This window comes from Dermacentor andersoni, chromosome 1 (genome assembly GCF_023375885.2).
Source record: "Dermacentor andersoni chromosome 1, qqDerAnde1_hic_scaffold, whole genome shotgun sequence".
Classification (NCBI taxonomy): Eukaryota; Metazoa; Arthropoda; class Arachnida; order Ixodida; family Ixodidae; genus Dermacentor; species Dermacentor andersoni.
The window spans coordinates 228,570,537-228,596,567 of record NC_092814.1 but is presented as its reverse complement, the minus strand read 5'-3'; the positions used below and the strand labels follow the sequence as shown (position 1 = coordinate 228,596,567).

The 26,031-nt window shown below is 41.7% G+C and overlaps 1 protein-coding gene across 2 annotated transcripts in view; it reads left to right on the top strand.

The window, feature by feature from the left end:
* LOC126547967 (uncharacterized) overlaps positions 1 to 26,031 on the top strand; it is a 239,429-nt gene that overhangs the window by 7,953 nt on the left and 205,445 nt on the right. For both annotated transcript variants that reach the window (XM_055063336.2, XM_055063337.2), the window contains exons 4-5: positions 14,602 to 14,751; positions 16,449 to 16,506. In XM_055063336.2, the coding sequence (XP_054919311.1) occupies positions 14,602 to 14,751; positions 16,449 to 16,506 (208 nt within the window). The remainder of the gene's footprint in view (positions 1 to 14,601; positions 14,752 to 16,448; positions 16,507 to 26,031) is intronic.

The window sequence follows — 26,031 nt, the reverse complement described above, 5'->3', positions numbered from 1 at the left end:
TTTTTTTCTTTAGTAGAGAGCACTCTTGCATCGTATCATGAAATAGAATCCTTGTTGCAGTCTTTAAAAGCGCTCTTTGGTAGTTGCACTTAGTCACATTGATATTTAGCATTGCATATAAAGGAATCTTGCTAAAGATGCTTTTCTGAAACATGTAACAGAAAAGTTTTCGGGTGCACAACCACTTTTTTTTTTTCTAAATCCAGGAGAGATCTGTGGTGAAGTAGTTTGTGTGAAGTTGTGCAAGCAGACTTGCACATTTGCAAGAATGGCTGTTTGAGTACAGATGATGTGTTGCCTTTCCTATTGGTAGAGGGCACATGCATGAAGTTGTGGTGCATTTGGACATATTCCTAGTCTGCCATTGCACACTGATAACATTAGCAGACATCAAAAATACTTTCCTTTACTTGATAGGGCATATGCTCACAATAAATATTTTGTAGGCCCCACAACTGTGGGTAACAACACCCTTGGCACAGTACTGTCTTGTGCCAGCAGACCCTGGCATTATCCACGAGGCTATGCACATGTTTGGTGTGCATGCTAGCATCCACTCCTGCTGCACACCTACTGTAGTTGCTTAGTGGTTTTGGTGTTGTGCTGCTAAGCACGAGGTCGCAGGATCGAATCCCAGCCACGACGGCCATAATTTGATAGCTGCAAAATGCAAAAACACCCGTGTACTTATAGGTGCACATTAAAGGACCAAAGGTGGTCAAAATTAATCGGGAGTCCCCCATTACGGCATGCCTCATAATCAGATGGTGGCAGCAATCACATAGGCAGCAGCAACTTGAACAACATAGGAGTTTCAATTTAATGCAAATTGTGCAAGATTGCTGCTAGAAATGCACCACGCAGTGAAAAAAGAAGTGAGAGAAAGAAAGAAAATGAGTTTGAACTTGTCGCCCTAAAGAGGCTTTTGCTTTTGGCTCTGATATTGGAAAAGGTTGGGAAGAATGTAGCTTGCGAGACTCTGATCGAGGAAATCGGAGAGATACTGTGCTGTCGGGAAGATATCTCACAGCATCATCTTGCAACATTTCGTTTGCATCATTCTCCACTATTTAAAAAAAATTATTGCAGTAGAATGATCCCTGGACAGCACTTTACAAGTTCCAGTATACGGGGTGATCATTTTTAAGTTTTACGGTATTTCTAAAGATCGCCTGTTGGAGGTAACCTTATTCTAGTCATTGAGCTGAATTATGGGCTCCCTGCAATGGTCTGGCGGCGCAGCGATCGGCTCAGCCATCAGCGCCACCGTGTCAGTTGTGCAAAACACTGAGGCGGCCACTGCTACGGAGGTATGCTTTTGCGGCACTCGTTTGGAACCTGTTGGACGTTCTAAATTGCGGTTTTAAGAACTGCCGGACTATTCTTCAATAAAGCTTCTTCTTCTTCTTCTTAAGGCCGTTGAAAGCATCTAGGCCCATTTTGGACCACCGACGCTTGAGAAAGGACGTCAAATTTACGACTACAACCATGTATATCGTGTCAAAGAAGAAAATAGCACTGACATCGCAGTGAGGTGCTTAAAATAAATTGTGGTTTTAGGTGTCAGAACCATGATCTGATCATGAGGCACACCGTAGTGGGGGACTCCGGAATAATTTGGACCACCTGGGGTTCCTTTACGTGGACCTAAATCTACGCACACAGGTGTTTTCACATTTCGCCCCTATCGAAATTTGGCCACCGTGGCTGGGATTTGATCCCGCAACCTCGTGCTTAGCAGCCGAACACCATAGCAACTAAGCAACCACAGCAGGTCGCGAAGTGTTTGTCACAACAAATCAAGCATGCTTGCGACGTCGAACTCAAAGTAAGTTAACAAATAATAATTTTATTCCACTTAAGTGAACAAATACGGCCGTGGACGTTTCGCAAGACTGACACGAACTGCGACAATCCACTTGGTTGCTTCCCCCGGTTTTGAAGGGAAGCGGTACAATTCGATACTGACATCCCCTTCGTGATTGTGACAATCCTTAGTGCAGCAGTATCTACGCTTGTTCTTCTTGTTCCCACTTCCCACGAAGGAGCTGCCAAGAGGCCGCGGTGAATTCATTGGAAAATTGGAAAAGCAGGCTTTCAGGCGAGCCTGAGCGCACCACGGACAATGGTGAAATGACAGTGAGGGCCTACCCGCGGGTGCTCACCGCCGCTGCTGGGTGGCGCGACATGTACAGGCAAACTTCATTGCAGGGTGCCCATTGAGAGGCAGGCATTACTTGCACGAGACATGGAAAAACATATTCAACTAATTAACACATATTCACTAATTTCCTTTTAAATTAATTACTTTATGGCACATATGGCAGTGTACAACTTGTAGTCGGTGAGTTTGCAAGACATATCCACATGGAATGAAATAAAAGACTGACACCAGATAGGAGATATGCGCCATCAAATGTACCATAAAAATGCACTGTTCCGCTTCCTTTTTTAATAAAACTCATGCATTGAAACACAAACGTAACTGGAACACCCATGTATGTTGTCCCACATTTTTGGAAATATCTTGAAATTTGTGTCATCCTGGATATTAATTTCAAGTGGATGCGACTTGTAAACTCATCGGTTACAATTTGTAAATTGCAATATGTGCCGTAAAGTAATTAAATCCATTAGTGATTTTTTGTTAATTAGTCTATATGTGTTTCGATTTCTCGTACTAGTGATGTCCGCCTCTTAAAATAATACAGCTCAAGGGCAAGAAATATGCGGTCTACCAGAGCCAATTTTTAAACATTCCGTAAAATTTAAATATCATCACCCCGTATAACCAAAATTTTCAACGGGTAATTCATTGTTACTGTAGTAAATGGTCATCAAGGAGAGCACTGTTTATTTTTCCTGTTACAGTCGTACAAATAAGAGCACTTGCTTTAAAATGTTAATATCTCGTCAGAGTTGCTGTTATCAATGTGTGCACACCAGCTCCTCAGAATCGTTCTGTCCGCTTTCATAGCTTCCCCCAGACCTTCTTGCACTGTGACACCCCTCCCCCCCCCCACTGCAAGCCCAACCCAAATCGTAAATTAGAGGAGTGCTTTGGGACACGGAGAGACTCTTAGCAGAGGGAAGCTCATTCTGCTCTTTTTGGCAGTGTCTGGAGCATATCAATTCACGGTACAAACAAGGAAAGGGCACCAGTGCTTACAGAATTTCTTAACAAGAATAGTTTCGCATTACCACTGGATGCAACGTTTGCCAGTGCAGGTTCTGGCTAGTGCCTGTACCTGTCGAACTTGGTACTGGCTGCAGAGAGGGAAGCATAGTTTATAGCTTACAGCCCCAAAATATAAGGACCATTTTGGCACGGTTTTTGGTCAGAAGTGTTGGCCGTCAATGGGTTCAAGATAAGTGCTGGTGACTGAGCAGAAGGTTGTGGGTTTGATTCACAGCCATGACAGCTTTGTTCCGATATGCACTGAATGAAAAAATGCACAAGTACCTACATTTAAGTACACATGACATAACTCCAGTCTCTCAAAATATATTTACTATGCTGGTGTTTTTTACCTAGTAATCTTAAAGTATCAATGGATTTTTGTCACATACAGTTGAGGTCTGCACATGTTCTGAAAAATTTTTGTTGTGTTGCTGAACAATAAATTTAGGCAACAGTGCTGCAGCAACATTTCTTAGTAGTCATTTAGAGGTTCTCTGTTCTGAACATTTTGCATGAGGCTGTTCTAGAAGTGCACTGTAATGGATTGGCATGTCTCCTGTTTTGCTGTCTGGCTACCATCAGATATTGCAAGAGGTGCCTGGAACTGTACCTTTTTTAATGTGAAGATAAGATGCCTGATGCCAGCAAGTCATTACTGTCCTTTAAAGGGCCCCTCACCAGGCCCCATAGCAAATTTTGATTATACACTGGAAGTTGTTACGTGTCCTCTAGGGAGCGTTCTGTCGCAAAAATTTCTCAAATCGGCTCCTTAATAAGCCGAGATGGAAATATTTCAGTGTCACGAACCCATGATTTCAGGAGGCGAGCTTCACCGCAAACATAGATGCTCTCTCCACTTGTCCTGTCTAGCCTCCGCAAGCAAAATCCTTCCCTGCGTTCTCCCATACCGGACCTCGAGGATTGTGTGTCGCATAAGTTTTTACATATTTCTTCATTTCATAAGTTCATTTTTTTTCACCTCACTTTTTTTGCGGTGTGGCACACTTCCGCTGACGGTGTCGTGTGCGAGCTATTGCGATTGTCTCATTTCGTGCATCACACGAGTTTGCGTGCTGTACTCGAGGACACCTGACTAGCGGTATAATTTTCTCTGATACCCTTGGAATCACTGTGTCATCGGTAGAGCGAACATACTATTGGTCAAATGAAAAAAAATGAAAAAGCACAGGCCCATAATTGTGCGATTATGTGACTTACAAAGAAAAAATAGTTATATTCAAAAATTGCATCAAACTAAATGGAACAAATTTTAGTATATCCGATGACTACTCACATGAAATACTTGAAAAAAGAATGTTGCTTTGGCACTCAGCGCAGGCAGATAAAAGCAATGGTGCCAAGGTGAAGCTGGTCCATGACAAACTTTATGTAAACTGCGTTGCTTGCACATGGGACTTCCGGTTCAATTCGCGGATGAAGCTTGCAAGCAATTATAACGTTGTTTCCTCCCACCTTGAGTGACATCAAAAGCCGTATGAAATCAGACTGATTAACGTTAATGAACGAAGTGTTGTTAATAAAAGTGAACAACTAGAGAGTTTGGTGTTACTACATCACCCCAATTTGATTTCCATTACTGAGACCTGGTTGTCTCCTTATGTTGCGGACGCAGATGTGTTTTCTCCTTTGTACAACATACTTCGCAACGACAGACAGATAAGGGGCGGTAGTGTAGCACTACTAATTAGGACTCTCACATATTAACCACTACTGAGCTTCCACAGATGTGAGAATGTGTAGTGCAGGTTATTCATAAATGAAATACCATTACTTGTTGGCGCTATTTACAGGCCTCCAGGAAGCTCAGTGGAGGTCTTTGACAGACTCGATGACCACTTATCAAATGTGACAAACAGCAGAAGTAAAATAATATTAGGTGATTTTAACTTACCTGGCATGGACTGGGATGATAGAATTACAGTATCTTTAGATAAGTTGCATGCTGAAAGCATGTTCGAAACAATGTTGAAGTACGACTTATTACAGACTGTTAACCAGCCAACACGAGTTCAAGGGTTCTGCCAGTCACTACTTGACTTATTGTTTTTATCCCAAGGATCCTTTCAGCATGAAAAGAGTGTTGAACAAGGGATATCAGATCACAAACTTATCGTAACCACCCTGAGACAAAATAACAAGCGTTTGGTAAGCTACCCGACAACAAAAGTGTACAATTTCAACAGTGCAGACGACACGTCCAATTTAAATTACTTGACGTAATGCCTACAACAAATGATATCAACCAGCTTTGGAATTACTTACAAGACTGCTTATCATGTTTTGTACCCCAAAGGACAAAGCGCTTAGAAAAAAACAATCCGTGGGTAACTTAGAACATTGTCCATCTTAAACGGCAACTGCGCCATACGCGTAAGAACAAGCCAAAAATACTGCAGCGATTGTAAACTTAAGTTCTCACTTGCGCAGTGAGCTAAAAACAGCTCGAATGTATTTTATGACTAATACTCTATCCAAATACATGGCAACGTCACCGTAGAAGTTTTGGCGGTATATGAGTGATTCCAAAAGTGCGGCAAAAAGTGTACACGTGAATGGAAACGCGTGTAGGGAACCTATACTGGTTACCGAAGCATTTAATCAGTTCACATCTGTTTTCATTCCAAAAAATAAATATGCTTCAGAGCTAACTTAGCAATCGAGTGATAAAAGTAACCTCGGTATTTCGTAAGAAGGCATAATGGCAATGCTTCTCAAATTAGACACCAAGAAATCCCCACGTCCTGATATGATGCCCAATGAATTCTTAGAACGCTATTGTGACTGGGTATCAAGGTTCTTGGCTATTATTTTTACTTGTCACTTCGTGAAGGAAAAGTGCCACGAGAGTGGTACCAGTCTTTAAAGCAGGCAATAAACTCTCTGTGGATAATTATCGTCTCATTTCAATCACTTGTACGGCATGTAAAATTCTGGAACATGTGATTGCAAAGCAGTTAGTAGAATATCTAGAAAACAATAGCCTGTTTTACAGCAAACAACGCAGATTTTGAAAGGGCCTGTTAACAATAACCCAATTGTTCGAAACACTACATAGTTTTGCAAAGGAAATTAACTCCCGGCAGCAAATAGATATGATTGCAATAGACCTGTCGAAAGCTTTCGGCAGGGTATGTCATGTGAAACTGATTGAAAAAAATGTGACCTTGGTGTTGATTCTCAGATAATCAAATGGGTTCAAGCCTACTTGCATAACCGGTACCAATTTGTTGAAATATCTGGAAGTCATTCATCTACATTGCCCGTGTCGTCAGATGTGCCGCTAGGGCCAGTTTTGAGACCTGTCTTATTTTTGTTGTATATTAATGACATTGCAGTTGGTGTCCATCCAATGGTTGATGTGAGATTGTTTGCAGATGACTACGTTTTGTTTTGTTGTGTGAAAAGTGTCAGGGGCCAAAGAATTTTGAATGAGTCTTTGAAAGTTATCAATGGCTGGTGTGCTACATGGGACATGAAAATTAATTTTGAAAAAATTACCTGTATGACAGTAACAAATAAGAAAACTCTCCTACAATATTCATATACCATTAACCAGAAAGAAATCAAGCGTTCCAAGCATGTAAGGTATCTCGGAATCACTATTACCGATAATTTGAGGTGGGGCAAACATATTGAGTACATTTGTGGTTCTGTGCAACGTAAGCTTGGTTTCCTAAAAGGGAGGCTACAAGATGCGACTCCTGATGTCAAACTTGCGGCATATAAAACTATAGTAAGGCCAGCACTGGAATCTGCTAGTATCGTTTGATACCCTCACAGTCAAACTGAAATTAGTAAATTAGAAAGAGTCCAAAGGCTAGCGGCCAAGTTCATTTTTTCGTGCTACGACATAAAACAATCCGTGACTGCGCTCCTTGACAGGGCCGCTCTGAAACCCTTGTCTCAACGAAGAAAAATAGCAAAGCTGAAATTCCTGTACGAGCTTTATAATAAAAAGTTGAAAATAGATCCAGAGCTATATCTACGACGTCCAGTATGAGTATCAGCTCGTACAAATCACCCTCATGCCATACACGCCAAGGGTTGACGCATTCAAATTTTCATGTCTCATTCAAACCATTGTTGAATGGAACAGACTCGATGCCAATGTGTTCACAGGATACTACTCAGCCGAAATGTTTCAGCAGAGGCTGGAAATGCTTTTTGTGTAAATGTGTAAAAGCCCGTTAGGGCTTAACAGTAGTGGAAATAAATAAATTTAAATAAGTCTGTGGTACACAAATACTGAGGCAAACACGAGCGGATCACGGAGTATGATCTCAGGGTGGAACACGGCAGAAAATGACGTAATTTCGGTGTCTGCGTGCGCGACTGCATGACGTGGGAACAAGCAGACGAAATGGAACTACATCTCTCTTGCTGCGGTGCAAAGTAAAACAAAAACATGCAGACATTCAGTTTGTGCTTTATTATTTCTCTAAGCTTTAAAGGGCCCCTGAAATGGTTCGGACAAATATTGTAGACGCGTAAGGTGCAGCTAAAGTTAATCATTCACACCACAATTTGTGTGAAGCGTCTCATATTAAGAGAGCTATGGGCGATTACAAGTTACCCTCCTCCATAGTCATGTATTTTCTCCTCAACTCGTTCGCCGAGTGATCGGGGCTAAGCTCCGCCTTTACTGGCTCTGCATCATGATGGCACGTCGTGTCGTCTACTTACGGTTCTCCAGGAGCAAGCGCGCAAAGCCTCTCCAAACGCTCCTCCAGCTGCTTGCCAGTCGACCCCAAGCGAGAGCTATGGAAGCAGCATGCGTTGTGAGCATTCTGTCGCAGCGCCGAACGTGTCTGGTATTCCGATAACCACAGGCAAGCTGGCCGTTTAGACGTAATGGTGGAGGCATCAACTCTAGCTGATGAAGGAACTTTAGCGTAGGCGTATGTGAGTTGCCTGATCGATCTCCACGGTCCAGCCACCTGTTGGCACAGAGCTTAACCAGCCAAACAAAGAACTAATACTGCTCTGACCAAGTGTAAAACATTTTAAACATTTACAAAAACAATGTGTTAATGATTACACTTCTGCAAAAAATTTTTACCAGCAGCAAAGAATACATCTCGTTACTGCTACTGGGTGTGGTTGAGCTCTGTGCCACCAGGTGGCTGCATCTTGCAGACCATTCACATTTGCGCTTCTGCTCATCCCGTGAAACGACATGGTCAAACGGCCAGGCCCTGTCCCCTTGCCCTTGCATTTACCCTAATACCGGACTCGGAAAACGCTATTGTGTTAGTAATCTTCCGGTGTAAAGTGACGGCTGCAAGCGCGCAAATCCTGGCCCTGATCGGATAGTGGCAGCCCGATGCGCTGTAGCCAGTCCGCTCGTCTGCTGCCTTACAGAGGGGGACAGTGTCGCAGCTTGACATATTGCCAGTCGCTACGTTTGCAGTCCACAATGCAACAAAGTCGAATCATAGCGCTCGCGAAAAGACAAACCGACACTGACGGGGAGCTTTCGTCAAAGACGGAGCACGTCTTAACATAAGCAGACGACACTTGCTGTGTTCTGGAAGTGCTTAAGTGTACTGTAAAATTGTTCTTGTGCATTCTCTTTATGTTACTTTCTTTTTATAAAAACAAATTAACTAACATTCGAACTATTACGAACATCGTTTGTTTACCATAAAGTTGGAAAAATTATCAATGACGTGCCTTGGGCAGCCAATTGGATAGCTCGCCTTACTGACGTCAGTTGGGTGATTTACATCATATGGGTAGGGGTGGTTGAAAATTCCGCTGAGCAATGTGCTGCGATCGGCAGTGATGTACATTTTCAAAACCTTATAATAAATTACACGTCTTACGCGGAGCATTAGGTGCGTCAATTAAGGATCAGAAGGACCTACTCTAACGACTCGGCACGTTTGTACAAAATCGTCAAAATCATTTCAGGGTTTCTTTAATTTGTCTATTCTAGCAACATATTAAACAAATAACAGATGTGGGCTTGGATAATTCTCGAAGTCACGTGTCTCCATGAGGGATGTCGCAGCGTGAACACGTGTGCGTAGGTGCACTAGTACATGTATGTCATCCTCTGGCTTGGAGCGCGGTGGCTGCGAGGAGAAGGGAAAACTGCAGTCGGTTTGAAATTTCACATCTTTCTGCGGCACGTAGCGATGTAATACTTAGCCATGGTTGTTATCACGCAATGTATGCTCTGCACTTGTCAACTCAAAATGGCCAGACCTGGTGAGGGGTCCTTTAAAGGGATACTAAAGAAAAAAAGAAGTTGAGCTGTGTTAATAAATTATGCTTTTGCAACACCAAGAAAACCACTTATCGTAAAAGGAAGATTATAGGCCATAAAAGACACATAAGCAAAAGACAGTTAGTGATGCTACCTGTAAGTTCCCACTCCAGCTCGCTGAGACATCATGGATTTTGGCAACGTCTGCTCAGGCCTAGTTAATTTTTCATCCTACACTGTACTCTAAAGAAGCCCAAGACATAATTTAGCAAATTTGAAGAACATTTATTGCACCACAACGGCCCAAATATGAGAAAACACTTTCATATAAATGGCCAAAATATGAGAAAATTTGTGTCGTCACTCTAATGTACCAGCGCTAGGGTTCTGGCATGAAATAAAGAAAAAGGAAGTTTCACTTAATTTTCTTTTTAGAAATCAACCTATCACCACAATAGAACAAAGGCAGAGGTCTGAAATAATATCTTGTCAGTCTAAACTGCTTTACTGTTTCTCTTTAGTTACCTTGAAGTCAGGCTACTGGAGGAGACTTGTTTCATGGTTACTTCTGCAGAAGTAAACTCATAACTAAAGCTGCATTGAAACTTGTTGGTTTGTACGGAAGAAACCTTTCTCTTCTCTGATCCCTTGTGCTGCCATGTACTCTTGCAACCTCTTTTTTACAATTTGGTGTCTGGCATTTCTTTTGTTTAAATTTGGCTGCTGTCCTTTGCCATTCTGAGCCATATTCTCGGTCAATCCTGTTTTTCTTAGCTTATCCACTGAATGTGAACTGAAAAAGATACCATGAAAAGTGATTGGCTGATAATACGTACCTTAGGCGGGATGTTATTACAATTCTATTCCTGTGCTATTCCTTTCTGTGTCAGTGGTCCTGTGCCCACATTATCACTGGAATCAGCCGGTCGTGAATGGTGGATAATAAGGAAAAGAATCAAATGTGGCAATGTGCTGACAAAGTATTACATGATAACTGGTTGACTATTAGAAATTAAAACATAGGTCGAAGTTCTGTTTGAATTTCATGCTGAAACCTCAGTGCTTGTATGTCAGTCTGATATCACAGATTTCCAAGTATTTTCTCATGTTTGGGCTGTTGTTCAAGAAAAATTCCCAGAACTTGCTAAATTCAGTCTTTAGCTCCTTTAGAATGCAATGTAGTTCACTTTTTTATGAATAAAAAATTAACCAGGTCTGAGCAGATGTCTAAATTCATGACGTCATGGTGAGGTGGTGTAGGAACTTCAGAGTGGCCGTCATCACCTGTCATTTGTATTTGCATCTTTTCTTGTTTAGCGAACCTTCTCTAGTAAGAGTGGATTTTTTCGTATTTCTGGAGGGCAATTTAATTAAACCTCAATTTTTCTGTTTAGTGTCCCTTTAAGGTCTCCCTATGCTTCAGCAGGGGGAGCTCCCATTCATACATGGGCTGCTCACTGTATGCGTATGCATGTATGTATGTGTGTGCAAGATAAGCTAATTGTTTGTAAGTTTGGCTAATTAACCCATAATTAGCAGTATGGCACATCATTTTTGGATAACCCATTGTTCTTTGCATAAGTTGATTTCGTTTTCTGGAAATGAGCATTTGAGGTGTGGCAGCCACCCCCCTCCCCTCCCTCTTCTATCATATCCGCTTTAAGAAGAGGGGGTGATTTTAAAGGCTCGGTGAAAGGAGTGTTTGATTTTTAGTGCGCGTTCATGTCTTGAAAAGTTGCTTCTCTTGATTCTTGTGAACAACACTTATGCACTTGGAGACCTTTCCTTTCTTTCTCTAATTTTATTTTGTATGTGTTATGATTGTAACCTTGGTACTTGGACATGATGGCTAAGTGTCAGAAATGTTATGCAAAGTATCATGAAACCATCAGTGAATCAATTCACTTGGATGAATGTGAACATATATAGAACTACACCTTCATCATTCTTCTTTTTGGCTTTCTGTGGTTGTTTTATGTGGTACTTTTTAACCTCTTGCTTTCTTGCTTTGTGTCATTTGAGTATCAGTGAAATTGCTGTAGGTATGTCCCATATTAACGGTTAAGGCTCCACCCATATGTAACTGTACATCTCAGCTTTTGTTGCAGCTACTTCAGGTGTTGCCAGTTTTAATAAGTAAAATAAGTGTGAACTTGGAGTATGATCACATGAACTGAAAATTGATCTGAATGAACTGATAAATATGAACTGAAATATGATCATATGTCTTATGCTTCCTTTTGGAATGAAACATTAGTGCAACATTATATTGCTTGCAATGTTCACATTATCCTCTTGCATTTCTGTATTCTCTGATGCAGTAACCTTGATTTCTGCTGTGAAAACTGTCTGAGCCTCTGCAGCTCTGTCTTCCTTTTCTTAATATATTGAGGTATGCTAGCTTGTGCCTTGCAGTCCTTCACTTTGCAAAAGAAGCAACTTTTGCCAAAAAGCTTTGCTGGAAATGTAGAGCTAGAGGCTTAAATGCTGGCCTTGTTTTTTCCCTTACGCATCAATGCCTATAAGAATAGTTTTCTTATACCAAGACTTCATGTGAAGCTGTCTTTGCAGTTTCACACTTCCAAATTAAATGAATGGGATATTGAACTTTTATCTGATAGTGACTGCTTGCATACACAGGTTTTACCTTGCAAAGTTGTATTTGCATAGCCTGAAAAAAAGCTCTACATGCTGACATTTACTCCTTGGAGGCTGTGATGTTTTGCTTACTGCAGTAATCGTAACGGAAATGTAAGCATTGATCATTTGATATGCCATGTGCTTCATGGATACTTTTTTTGTATTGGTTTAAAGGGGCACTGGAGAGGAATATCAAATTATGCTGTATTTGTAGATTGTGCTTCTGTAATAGCAAAATGGCCGTTCTTACCACAAGAGAATGTTTGTAAGCCAGAAAAGATGCAAAAAAAAGAATATGATGGGTTGTGCTACTGCTCTAAAATACTCATGTCTGCTTGCTGTAATGTCAAGGATTTTGACCGTGTCTGCTCAAGTCTAGTTAATTGTTTAAGTAAACAAGCACTACATTGCATTCTAAAGGAATCAGTGACTCAACCAAGCAATTTTCACGAACCTTTCCTGTGCCAAAGTGGTGCAGATCGAGAAAATGCCTCCAAATCCACGATGTCACATTGGTGCTGAGGTTTCGGTGTAAACCTAAGACACAGTATTTTGCCGTTTGTTTTCTCCAGTAATAATCAACCTTTTCAACTGAATGAATGGAAATAGGCCAGTAAAAGTATATTTTGCCAGTCTGAATTGTTTTAGTGTCACTCCTCATTGTCCCAGTAAGAACAACCTGTTTTATTTAGTTCTCAATTACTTGTAGCTGACATTTCAATTACTGTCACTGACAATATATGTATATATATATGTATATATATATATATATATATAGTAGGCAAAGAGGAATTCCAGGCTACCTTTCGAACGTAAAGAACTTGAGTGGTGCTACAAGGTAAACAGAACAAGTATTTAATTTCAACAGTTTCGATCGGAGCACCACTCAAGTTCTTTATATATATATATATATATATATGTTCAGCATTTGGGATTTGTCTATGTTGTGTGGCAATGGTAAGTAACTAGTAACCAGTAAACTACTGAGTAATTCAATATATTGATGCTTTTGTCTTTTTACATTATGCTTATTTATTTATTACAGAACCCACAGCGCCAGTATGGCATTACAGTGTGGGGGGGGGGGGGGGAGGGGAGGTTCAAATAGTATATACAACAAACAGTACAAGTCATTTCATAATAAATGCAACATAATTTACGGCACAACATATGCATCCTGAGAAACACAACTTCAGTCATTAACAGAATATGTTATATTAATGAAGAAAACGAACGATACATAGTTAGACAGTATTGATCCTGAGAGCACAACTTCATTCATCAAAAGAACATGTTATAACAAGGAAGAAAAAAATGCATCATTAGACAGAATTGTCACAGAGTCCTGCGGTAACCTGTTCCAGTTCGAAATCGTCCTGGGGAAAAAGGACATTCTTAGCATTTCGGTTTTGCATTTTATTTCTCTTACCTTATTCACATGATCTAGATGTACAGATACATAATCGGGCTTAAATATGTACTTATCGCGTTCAATACCAGTTCTAGAATAAAATATGTTATGAAAGAACTTTAACCTCAGTGATTTTCTTTGTTCTTCTAATAGTTCCCAGCAAAGGTTCTCTTTTGCACGTGATACGCTGAAATGCCTAGAGTAATTACGGAACACAAAACGAGCTGCTAAATTTTGCACTCGTTCTAACTTTTGTATATCAACCTTTAGCCAAGGGTCCCGTACAGTAAAAGCATAATCGAGGACAGATCTAACATTCGTAATATACAGGAATTGCTTAGTTTCCGAAGGAAAATGTTTTGCATTTCGTCGCAAGAAACCTAGTACCCTACACGCCTTGGCTGAAACGTATTCAATATGACGCTGCCATGACAGATTGGAGGTAAAAAAAACACCAACATATTTCAACTCGGATACAGATAACAGCTGTTGAGTGTCTATTTTGTATTTAAATTGATGAGCAGGACGTTTTCTTGTAAAAGACAGGTGAACAGTTTTCTGCAAGTTTATACGCATGCCCCAGCTTTTGCTCCAATCCGTAACCTTGTTCAGATCCTCTTGCAAGGCAAGACAATCATTTTCATTATGAATAACTCTATATAACACACAATCATCTGCGAATAAATGTACAGGAGATGAAATATCAACACATATGTCATTCATGTAGATTAAAGTGTAGATAACTGTTATAATAAGCAGTTATTTCTTTACATGCTTCATCAAATGGTGTCTTTATTTTAATGGCACATTGGCTTCTGATGACATGTCATTTTCATGAAAAACTGAGTTTTATTTAGGAAACTGATTGGTTCGTTAAAATGACTTTGTTGGGCTGGGCTGATAATAGAATCAGACCTTCAAGCTTTGTGACAATTTATGTTTGTAAATGTTCGTATTTAAAATCTTTCTTTTCTTTTTTCTTTTTTCGTCATGAAGCAGTACTAGAATTCTTTTTTACTTTTTTTTTGTAGCCTTATTTTGCAATAATACCATTGGTGTTCCAAAAGCTGAAATGTCTGTTTGGGAGTGGCAGTAAAATCTGAAGGACAAAACATTTGGCTTCATTCTGCTTTGCAGCTAAACAGGACTGGCCAGAAAATTTCAGCTGCTTCTTCTTCCGGGCCGATTGAGTTCAACTTTACCTCCCGGCCAAGCTCTGGGGAGGCTATATCCATTACTAATTTTGTACACTCATCAAGGACTGCTGCTACTTCTGCTTCATCCTTGGTATGGTACATTGCTGATTGCTGGTCTGCTTTGCTTACCTGTACATGAAAACGTAGGTAGAGCAGGGCAGATTAAGTGTTCAGTCGAGGGACACTAAACATATGGCTGTGCTTGGTTGGCAGACAAAATTTTTGAAATAGTGGTTGTTGAATGAAGCAAGAGAAATTAATTTATGAATTTTGGAAGTTCTTCAACGCAACTGGCCTGAACAGCTGCTGCTTGTTCTGGCCCGATTTAGTTTTTTACTCCCCAGCCAAAGGGGCTCTTGCCACTTTCAGCAGCAACTTTATACACTCATTTTGGACTGCCGCAACTTCTGTTTCATCTTATTGTGGTTTCGTGAGCATGCTGGCAGAGAGCTCCAAGCCTCTGATTTAGTACAGTGCTCGCTGCTGGACACTTAACATTAATCGATTTTGTTGTTTAGAAGCACCTGTTTGCATCTAATGAGGAGCATCGTAAACAGAGGATTGCAGTGCTCTGCTAGCATGATCATGAAATGCTGCAACCATCTTGGTTGTTTATTGTTTATGCTGGAAGAATAAATTGAGACAAGTGTACTTTTTTGCTTCTTTCATGGTCTAGATTGGCTGTTGCACTGTCATCAGCATATGTGGTTGTACCGGTCTTCTTAGTTTCCTACAAAAATTTCTAGAGGGAACTTGGGTGATATTGTTCAACTACCATGGAAATGATGGGTAGCACATTGATTTGTATAATTTTCCTGCGTGTAGCTTTGGCACTCTTTTCACCTCTTTTCACATTGTTTATTGTGCTTTATTTTTCTAAGTTTCCAAGCGATTACATTTTTCTAAATGCATGAAGGCAATAAGTTTTTGTGCTCGTGCATAGGCATTATGAAATGTTGCTCTTGTAATGCAGTATTTTGTTGAAGAGGATAAATTTACTAAGTCACTAAGCCATATGAAGCCAGGTTGCCAAGGTTTAGGCAAACCTATGTACTGACCATCAGTCTCTTGCTGCTGAACTGTCGTACTTGCAGCTCCTGTAGACATTAGCAGCAGAGTTCCGTCTGGTAATTTTTGTAGGAAACTATGCCTATGCCTACTCCACCCCTGGCTGGCAATGTTGACTATAATTGTAGACATCTATAATTAAGTAATGGTAATTACAAATGAAGTAATTTTGGCTCTCCCCTTCATCTTTATTATTTCAAGGTTTTACAGTATTGCAGTTTCTTTCCCCTTCTGTGCATCAAAAATAAATTTTGTAGCAGAAGCTGTAAAAAAGCAAGGTGCCTAGTCTCCAGCGCTTTCATCATACTTGCTGCTTAAAAAGTTATGAAACCAAAAGCTGCACAGTGCAGTTTCTGGTTTCATAATCTTAATGCCATCCTATATTGAGACAACTGTACATGGTGTTTCACTGGGTATGGTGTTCTGCTTCTGAGGATGAGTTTATAGGTTTGATTCCTGGCTGGTATAGTCACATTCCAGTGGGGCTTTAATGCAAGAACACTTATCTTCCAAGCTTTGGGTGCACTTTAAAGAATCCTAGATGGTAAAGCTAATCAGTACCCATCCACTAGGCTGTCTCTCATAGCACTTTTGTTGTTTTGGGATGCTAAACTGAACGTTTTCAGTCAATTCATATGCATGGTAAGCAAAGGCTTGGTTATTGCAACCAATAGGCTTTTTTTTTTTTTTAATGTTCCTGCATGCAATGCTTTTTGATAGGTCAGCCCAAGGAAATGCAAGCAAATTTCTCAAAGCCCAGGAAGCACTGCTATAAATGGTGAGTATTTTGCTATCAGTGGGCACAAAAATTAGGTTGGCTTTTGATGAAACTGAATAAATAGATTTGATGTCGGGTCTGCAGATGAGTCTGAAAAAGGTGGCTATGGAAAAGCTCTAAAATAGTGCTTTCCATATACCTTGAGTTATCTGTAAGCACTGCCGTTGCACTTAGTTGGTGATAACCTAAGAATTCCATAGGAGCTCTGCCCACAATACATACACCTGTTTTATGTGCCTCTGTGCATCAAAACATAGTTCCAGAGAGGCGCCAATATTGAAAGAAATTTGCCTCTGCTGTGATATCAAGAAAAGGAGCAAACATAATTGGCTAGTGCATCTCTACAAGTTCTCTTCAAGTTGGACAATGGTGTATTTGTTACTGCATGTTGTCACTAAATAATCACCTTGTACGTAATTGCATAATGCTCCACATTCAATTTGTGTACTGTACAGCCACCATCACACTTGGAACAATGAAGCAGCCGCATTCCAATGGGGGTGGAATTCTAAAATGCTTGTGTACTGTGCATTGGGTGCACACTAAAAATAAAACCCAAGTGGGTGAAATTATTCCAGAGTCCCACACTATATGGGGCCTCATAATCAGATTGTAGAGTTTTGACACCTAAAACCCCAAAATAAGCTTTTTTAAACAATGAAGACACATCTTAGCAGTTTAACTTGGCAAACATAGGCTGTAAGGAGCAAAGATCAAATGCTTTGGAAGGCATATGCATTAAGCTAGCACATTTAAGACACTCCAACCAGACATTGCCAGCACCCTTCGCAGATAAAGCAAAAAGGCACTTGAGGTGTGTTCAGACATGACGGTGACTGTACTTGAGCTGCACAAACAGCCCAAGTACGATTGTGAAAGCATTAATAGCTCAGTGTCTTGAGCTTCATTCATTTTGCCAAAGGTGGCAATTTCTTCAAAGTGCTCCAGCTAACATATGTGGGTCATCCTGAGAACTTTGAGGAGTGGTGGTGTTCTTAGGAGGTTTTAATGTGGTTTGTAACAAGGGCTGATCCCAGAGGCTGTGTAATAAAATGCTTGGCTGGGCCAATCCTGATTCCAGTGCACGATATGTGTCCTTTTTTGCAAGGATTTTATTGCAACATTATACTAACCCCAGGTGGTTCGAATTTCCGGTGTCCCCCATTATGGTGTGCCTCGTAATCGGATTGTGGTTTTGGCACGTAAAACCCCCTAATTTAATTTTTATTACATTATACTGATCAAAGCTGCCTTTCGTAATTTACAAAGGTATGTCCTCAGTGGAGTGACTGTTAGGGCGAGAGTGACAGAGGGTGGAAGAAAACGCTGTAGGTATGGCATGACATACAAGGGCACGTGACAGGAGGAGTGGTGGTGCTTGCATGGACGTGCAGGGGGTGCACATTTCACAATACTCTTTGCCACACTGCTCTGTATGAGGTGATCCTAATAAAACAATGTAAATGGATAATCTTTGAGTGATAGGATGCCAAAATACTCCAGCTGATTATGTGAACATGAAGTTGCAGTGGCTCAATGGAAAAGTCATAGGTAGGAGGAGGAGTTCCGTACAGAGGGCAGTGTACATTCATTGAGTGTACATTCACTCCGTCATTCTATGATTTTCTGCTTGTCGAATGATTGGAAGGCACCAATATTAACACATTAGAGTTACTCATGTTGCATGAGAACCTGTCAATGTTTTTAGGAGACAACTGCACAAAATATAGTGTGCTGTGAACAAACGGATCATATGTTTTTAAACATTATGGGAAACTTTTAAAATGACACTCAGGCTGCAAAATCAATATTTTAATCACTGTCAATCCTCCAAATTATCTTATTAGGCAGAGCATGAAAAATGGGGTGGATGCTCTACATGCTCACTAACAAACAAAAACTATGTGCATATTTTCTGTTATGCCCTGTGTATACAGCTGCGTCTAGTTACTATAATGGGATGGTCTTCCCATTTCTTTAGTAGCACCAACTCTTTACTGCACCAGGTCAGTACTAACAGGTGACAGCTGTATGCACCTTAGTGTCCTGCTCCTGTTGCAGTACCTTTTCCAAATTCCAGAGTCACTTTCTTCTTGAAGAGAGCATGTAAAATTTTATTGTGGTATATAGTGTGGGTGTACAAATGCTTGAATATCATTAAATGGAATAGTGAATGCTCGAATAATGTGATTCGTGAATAAAATATCTATTATTCAATTTTTCGGAAGTTCGATATGTTTAGTGTAGAAACCTGCACGTGACCACGTACCCGAGCACATGAGGGTTGGACCCTCCCGCGTGTAGCCGTGCGCAACTTAGCTGTGTCTGGGGAAAGAGGGATCCTGGGGGTTGAGCCGATACCGGGTGCTCGGACCTTTAAGGCCCCCCGGCAGGGGCAACACACCTGTTTGGCCTCTGCTTCACACAGACGGCACCTCCAGACTGACCCACCTGGAGAAAACCGGCAGTCGCCTTTTCCTGTCTCTCTCTCCTCAAATCTTCGTCTCTCTCTCTCCCACTTTCTGGCCTTTCCTGTCTTTTCTTTTCCATTTACTTCCTTTCTCCTTGGCAGCAAGGGTTAACCCTGTGTGGCTATCCTACCTTGGGTACGCCATATTTGGTTATAGTGACAGTGTACGACTGGCATCGTGCAGACTTGTATGCAAGCTTTGCCGCGTTCCCTCGTTGGGCTCTGTGGTGGGTGGTCAGCGCTGCTGCTGAATTTTTATGTTTTCATGGAAACTTCTTTCCCTCCACTTCCTGATTGCCCTCAGAAACGAGGGCGCACCGAAGATGTCTTTAAGTTTTTTGGCAATTGTACACAGAACTTTCCCCACTTTCACATAATCCACTCTGATAAACCTGAAAAGACAGGGAGAATGATCTCGCCCTTCGTAGTCTCGAAATCTCTGATGGAAGTTTTCAGTCCCGGATACAAAGCGTCGAAAATGGCAAGTGGTGATCTTCTTCTAGAGCTCTGCGATCAGAAACAACATGAAAAACTGCCCAAACTTGTATCTCTTGAGGATGTTCAAGTAACAGTGACCCCACACCGTATCATGAATACTACCCGTGGCGCTGTCTCGGATGCTGATCTGGTAGAATTGTCTGAAGCCGAACTTCTAGAGGGTTGGAATGATCAGAACGTGATCAATGTCAAAAGAATTGAAATGAGGCGTGACGGAAAAGAAATTGATACCTAGGACTTTAATACTTACATTTAGCTCAAGCAACCTACCCAACACTATCGAGATAAGGTATGTGGAAATCTGAGTCAGATCGTACATCACAAATTCTCTACGATGCTTTAAGCGCAAGCGATTTGGCCACAGGTCACAGAACTGCCGAGGCCGTCAGACTTGTGCGAAATGCAGTGCTAACGAACACCTCTCTGAATCATGTCAAAACTCTCTCCACTGTGTGAACTGTGATGGGGAGCACGCTGTATACTCGCGGTCCTGTCCATCGTGGAACAAAGAAAAAGAGATTGTAACAATCAAAGTAAAAGAGAATATATCATTCAAGGAGGCATGCAGATGGGTTTCATACCTGCCCAAGAACAGCTTTGCCGATGTGGCGGGTCAGGGGGCAGCGCCAGAATGGCCCCGGGCAGCTGTCCAACCCACACACAGTGAGGCGGTAGTGATGCCATCCGCCCTTCCAGCGGCTGCAGCCAGTGCTGCTTTGTCGCCCCAGCCGAAGGGACCATCGACCTCTGGGCTGATAGCCTCAAAGGTCTCGTCTTCTGAGACGAGGCCTTCATGTCAAACACAGCGCTCACAAGAGCACACGTCCAGTGCCTCGCAAGAGGCGATGGACACAACCACCAGCCAGACGGCGCCATGAGCACCTAAGAAGCGGCTAGATTCTTGCGATTGCTCCAAAAAAGACAAAGCTCGCGTCACGGCACCGGGAAAAGGCCCGTGAGCTAATCTTTATCTCTTAAACACACAGCATAAAACACTTTTATCATAATGGAGACACAAACACTACAGTGGAATGTTAGAGGACTCATTGATAACCTCGACGACATTATAGCACTACTACACAAACATAATCCCAAGCTGCTGTGTGTTCAAGAGACACATCTCAATTCACAAACACAAATTTTCTTAGAAACTACACCATCTTCCGAAAAGACAGTGATGAGGCTAATGCCTCCGGCGGTGTAGCAATAGTAGCCGACAAGTCTGTAGCTTGCCGACACATCGCCCTTCACATGCCCCTTGAGGCAGTGTCAGTTTGTGCCACTCTTTTTAATAAGTTGGTCACTGTAGTATCATTTATATACCCTAAACCGTCATCTCGAAAAAACAGTCCTTTATAATCTCATTGATCAGCTTCCCGAGCCTTACATACTCGTGGGAGATTTTAACCCCTCGCAACACGATGTGGGGAGACTCACGATGCGACGCGAGAGGTCGACTCATTGAAAATTTCCTTTTAACCTCTGGTGCGGGCCACTTTAATAAGAAAGAACCAACGTAATATAATCCACATCATAATTCATACTCATCAATAGACCTGTCCCTCGGCTCCGCTTCTACCTTCCCTGATTTAGAATGGTGTGTAATTAAAAATTCATTCGGAAGTGATCACTTCCCAGTAACGCTGAACTTCGTAAACCAACATGACTTCCCTCCACGCTTCCCTCGCTTGAAACTGGCCTCAGCTGACTGGGAACATTTTAGGGAATCCACCCACTTATCACAAGATTTTATAGATAATTTTAGTATAGATCATGCTGTTTCATACTTTACTGCTTTTATCATTGACGCCGCTGAAAAGTTCATTCCTCAAACAAGAGGCACTTCATTCAAAAGACGGGTCCCCTGGTAGAATGATGATTGTAGAGAGGCACGGAAGAGACAAAATAAAGCTTGGGGCAAACTATGTGAATGTCCTACAGTCGAAAATCTAATAGAATTTGAACAGGTTAAATTGCAGGGAAGAAGGACGCGACGACAGGCAAAGAGGGCAAGCTGGCAGAGGTTTCTCTTTTCTCTCAGGTATAAATTCGTATACTCAAGAAGCTGAAGTATGGGACGGGCTGAAAAGGCTAAAGGGACAAGAAATTCATCCATTGCCCTTAGTGAACAATGAAACAAACCTCTTGGAAGACCGAACACTTTCGGCGCATTTCTAGTTCTGATCATTATTCCAAGGAATTCCTGAAACACAAACAAATAGCAGAACGCAAGGCTATCGACCGTAAATGCAGACAGAAAAAACCCTATAACCTGCCTTTTAACATTGCCAAGTTGAGAGCCTCCCTGACTCCATGTCAGAGCTCTGCACCTGGACCTGACAGGATCACGTACGACATGATCAAACATCTCCCCAATGCTACTCAAATAACTCTGCTCGCACTTTTTAACGCTATATGGGCTGCGGAGTACCTCCCTACCGCATGGAAAGAAGCCCTTGTCGTTCATATTCTGAAACAAGGCAAAGACCCCACATTAGTAACAAGTTACTGCCCAATTGCCCTCACAAGTTGTATATGCAAACTTTTTGAAAAAATGATAAACCGTCGACTTTTACACTTTCTTGAATCAAATGAAATTCTTGATCCATATCAGTGTGGTTTTAGAGTAGGACGATCTACAACCGACCATCTAGTGTGCATCGAAGCAAACATTTGGGACGCCTTCGTGCATAAACAATCCTTCTTATCTGCGTTTCTTGACATGGAAAAGGCGTACTATACAACTTGGTGTTACGGAATCCTGCGCGACCTGTCGATGCTGAGCATCCGCGGCACTATGTTAAACATTATAGAACGCTATCTACACAACCATACATTCCGGGGGAAAATAGGTAATGCACTGTCGCGTGCATTCATATGGGACATGGGGGTACCCCAGGGAGGCATACTGAGATGCACGCTCTTTGTCGTTAAAATGAATACGCTTCGTACATCATTACCACCATCTATTTTTGATTCCGTCTACATCGACGACATACAAGTGGGTGTCAAATCCTGCAACCTAACAGTCTGTGAGAGACAAGTACAACAGTGCTTGAACAAAGTTTCTAAGTGGGCAGATGACAACCAACAAAATTTATTGCATTCTTTTCACCAGGAAGAAAGGGCTTGCTGCAGATCCCACTGTCGAAATATATGGCCAACAAATACCTGTCAGCAAAGAGCACAAATTTCTAAGTGTTATACTTGACTCCAGGCTTACTTTCATTCCACACATAAAATATCTTAAAGCAAGATGTCTAAAACCAATGAACTTACTTAAAATACTATCCCACACAACACAGGGTAGCGACGGAAAGTGTTTATTGAATCTTTACAGGAGCTTAATTCGATCACGGTTGGACTACGGTGCCGTGGTATATCACTCTGCTGCCCCGAGCGCGCTAAAAATTCTAGATCCCGTCCACCATCTGGGCGTCCGTCTGGCCACTGGCGCATTTAGAACAAGCCCTGTCAAAAGCCTATACGTAGAGTCAGATGAGGGGTCACTCCATTTTCAGAGAATATAGGTACATCAGCTTCACCTATTTTCTCAAAATGCACTCTAATCAGGAACATATGTGTTCCGCAACCGTTAACGACTTGACATGTGCAACACTTTTTCGTAATAGACCCTCTATGAGACTACCTTTTTCACTGCGTGTAAGAGAACTTAGCGATGAAATGGGTGTCCCTATTCTCGAACATTGCCTAATGCCTCCAGCTAAGTTGTTACCACCCTGGGAGTGGCAGGTGATAGAATGTGATGTATCCTTTGTAGAGGTCACAAAGCATGCTCCTGAGCTCGAAATCGCTATGCATTTTCGTGAACTTATATCGAAGTACTCCTCCGAATTCTACACAGACGCGTCAAAATCACATGCTGGCGTATCTTATGCTGATATTGGTCCCTCTTTTTCTAAATATGACGTATTGAACCCCCTAACAAGTATCTTCACTGCAGAAGCCTATGTAGTACTGTCTGTGGTAAAACATATAAAGAAATTAAAACTTGACAGAGCAATCGTATTCAGAGACTTGTTAAGCCTTGTAAAAGCGTTAATGTCCTTACAAAAGCATAGAAATCCTGTTTTTATTGAACTTTGCTCACTCTTATGCAACATTTATTTATCAGATAGGCATGTAGTAATATGCTGGGTTCCTGGCCATAGAGGAATAGAGGGTAATGTGCCTGCCGACGAAATCACCAAATCAATAGCATCGCAGGGTATTAGTTCAGCTGCTATCCCTGCCACAGACATGAAGCCTTTCCTACGAAACAAACTGGAAATCCACTGGCAACACTTGTGGGCCGCTGAAACAAGTAATAAACATGATGGGATTAAGCCGAAGTTAGGTTTCTGGCCCCCAACTATGAAAACACGAAGAACAGATGTCCTATTCACTAGACTCAGAATAGGATGCACATTTGGCACTCATAACTTTCTCTTGACTGGTAACAAGCCTCCAAACTGTGGTAGATGTGGTGATAGGCTGACAGTCCTCCACGTCTTCCTGGTGTGTCGGGAGGCTGAAAGAGAAAGGAAGAAACATTTTCCTTTTGCATACCGCTATTGTCTCCCTCTTCGTCCGGCTATGTTTTTTGGTGAAGTACCGCTTTTTAGGACCAAAGCAGTCCTCGCTTTCTTGAATGATGTTGTGCTACATGTTATAAGCCCGTTAAATTCATAGCGCATCCTCTCTTCAGAGGATGCCACTATGATAGTTGTTTTGTATAGCACATGCTCTAGGCCCTTGTGTTTCAAAGGCTCTGGTGGGGCAGTAGTGCTCTAGCCAATTTTAGCATCTCAAATATTTTGTATATTGCATAATTATTTCGCAATGCAATTTAATGCTCATAGTACGCATCATTAGACATTGCCATAATCATATTATGCGTAGATATTGTGCAATTTACATAAACTATTTTAGGTCCCCTAACAGCCACGTCGCATCAAATTCACAGAACTCATCAGTCCACTGTGAACTCATTACCACTAGCATGGTGCTCTTTGGCCATACCTGGCCCTTGCGTCATTAAACATCAAACATTCATTCAAACCTGCATGTGACGCCACATGTCATGTCCACCATGGAGCCCCTCGTGCTCAATGCCTCTCAAGCGTGTGCTTCACTTCATTTTCGCCACAAAAGGACTGTCAAGCATACGGTGGCCCTGCAGATTTCATAGTGCTTGACAGGTGGCAAATCTCACTGAACCTGACAATAAAACGGTGCAGACAGCTCCTGCTCTTCACCGTTGGTGCCGGTTATGCACGAAGCGGTTATTGAGTCACATGCTGCATGGTCCTCTGTCGTGCAGATTCCACCAGCTGTAAAGTTAGGATCACCCTACTGTATCTTCGATAAAAACTAGATAGCAAAACTTTCTGTGCAATAAGTAATATTGCTGCAAACACAGGTCTGCTATTAAACTAAGAACCTCATTGGTCGAGGAAGATGGGAACGGCGGCTGGCTAAGGACAGGCCATTGCCTAGGAAGCGAAGCAGGCACGTGGCTCAGATCACGAGCGGCTGGCGCGAGGTGACCGAGAGATTTATCCGCCGAGGAATCGCCCTCAGCTAGTGCCTTCTGCTCAGTAAAAATATAATCCTGTTTTTTGTGGCTCATCGTCATCACTGATTTTGCATGCCACAAGTTCAACAGACTTGTCACTAATTCATTAGTTTCAGAGGAAGAAAGGCACTTGATTTTATTCAACAGAAGTTATATTGATAAAAAAAAAATATTTTGCAGAGATTCTTATACTAGAACTGAGCTGTAATGAGTGCTGGCATAATAATTTAGTGTTCCCTTTAAATAGAGTAGACCGTAATGTATATCTCAATTTCTATATACCCAAGCTGCTGATAGCTTGCTACATTTTATGTATTGGTAGGAGACGTCTGAGCATGTGCAGCATCTTATTTTCTTGCCCAAAGTTCGTAGGCATTCCATTTTGCTTGTGAAAAATTTTCCTATATTCGATAGTCGATTTAATATTTGGCTTTTTTTTTCTTGATTCGGTTCAATATTTGATTTGAAATGTACTTCTCACTATTCGCACACCCCTAGTATATAGGTATATTACAGTCTACTTAATTTCATTGAAGGTTTGACATACCTTATAGTACTCTGGAAAATGAAACCATAGGCTAATGAAACAATTTGAGAAAAAGGTACATACTAGTACCATTTGTCAGCCTCACCAGTTCTAATCTCACCAAGGCCAATAATATCCCAAATAAGGCCTGATAGTTCCTCAAGGAGTCCTGCTAGGCTAGCTTCACTCGATCGAGTTTGGGTGTTAAACGTTGCAAGGGTCAGTTTCCATTGGCGGCCTGTCCGGGTCCAGAGATTCTTAGCACCCTCTGCTGCGTCACAGGCCTGACCGCCACCTTGGTCAGCTGCTCCGCAGCTACTGGGGACAGAGGGCCATAGGTTAATCGAATGAGTCATTTGGGAGGGAGCGGCCGAATACTGCACCAGGGAGGCCAATTCCTGTTCTAGTGAGGGAGTGTCTTGTTGAAGCTTAGTGAGTCTTCCTAATTGGGTT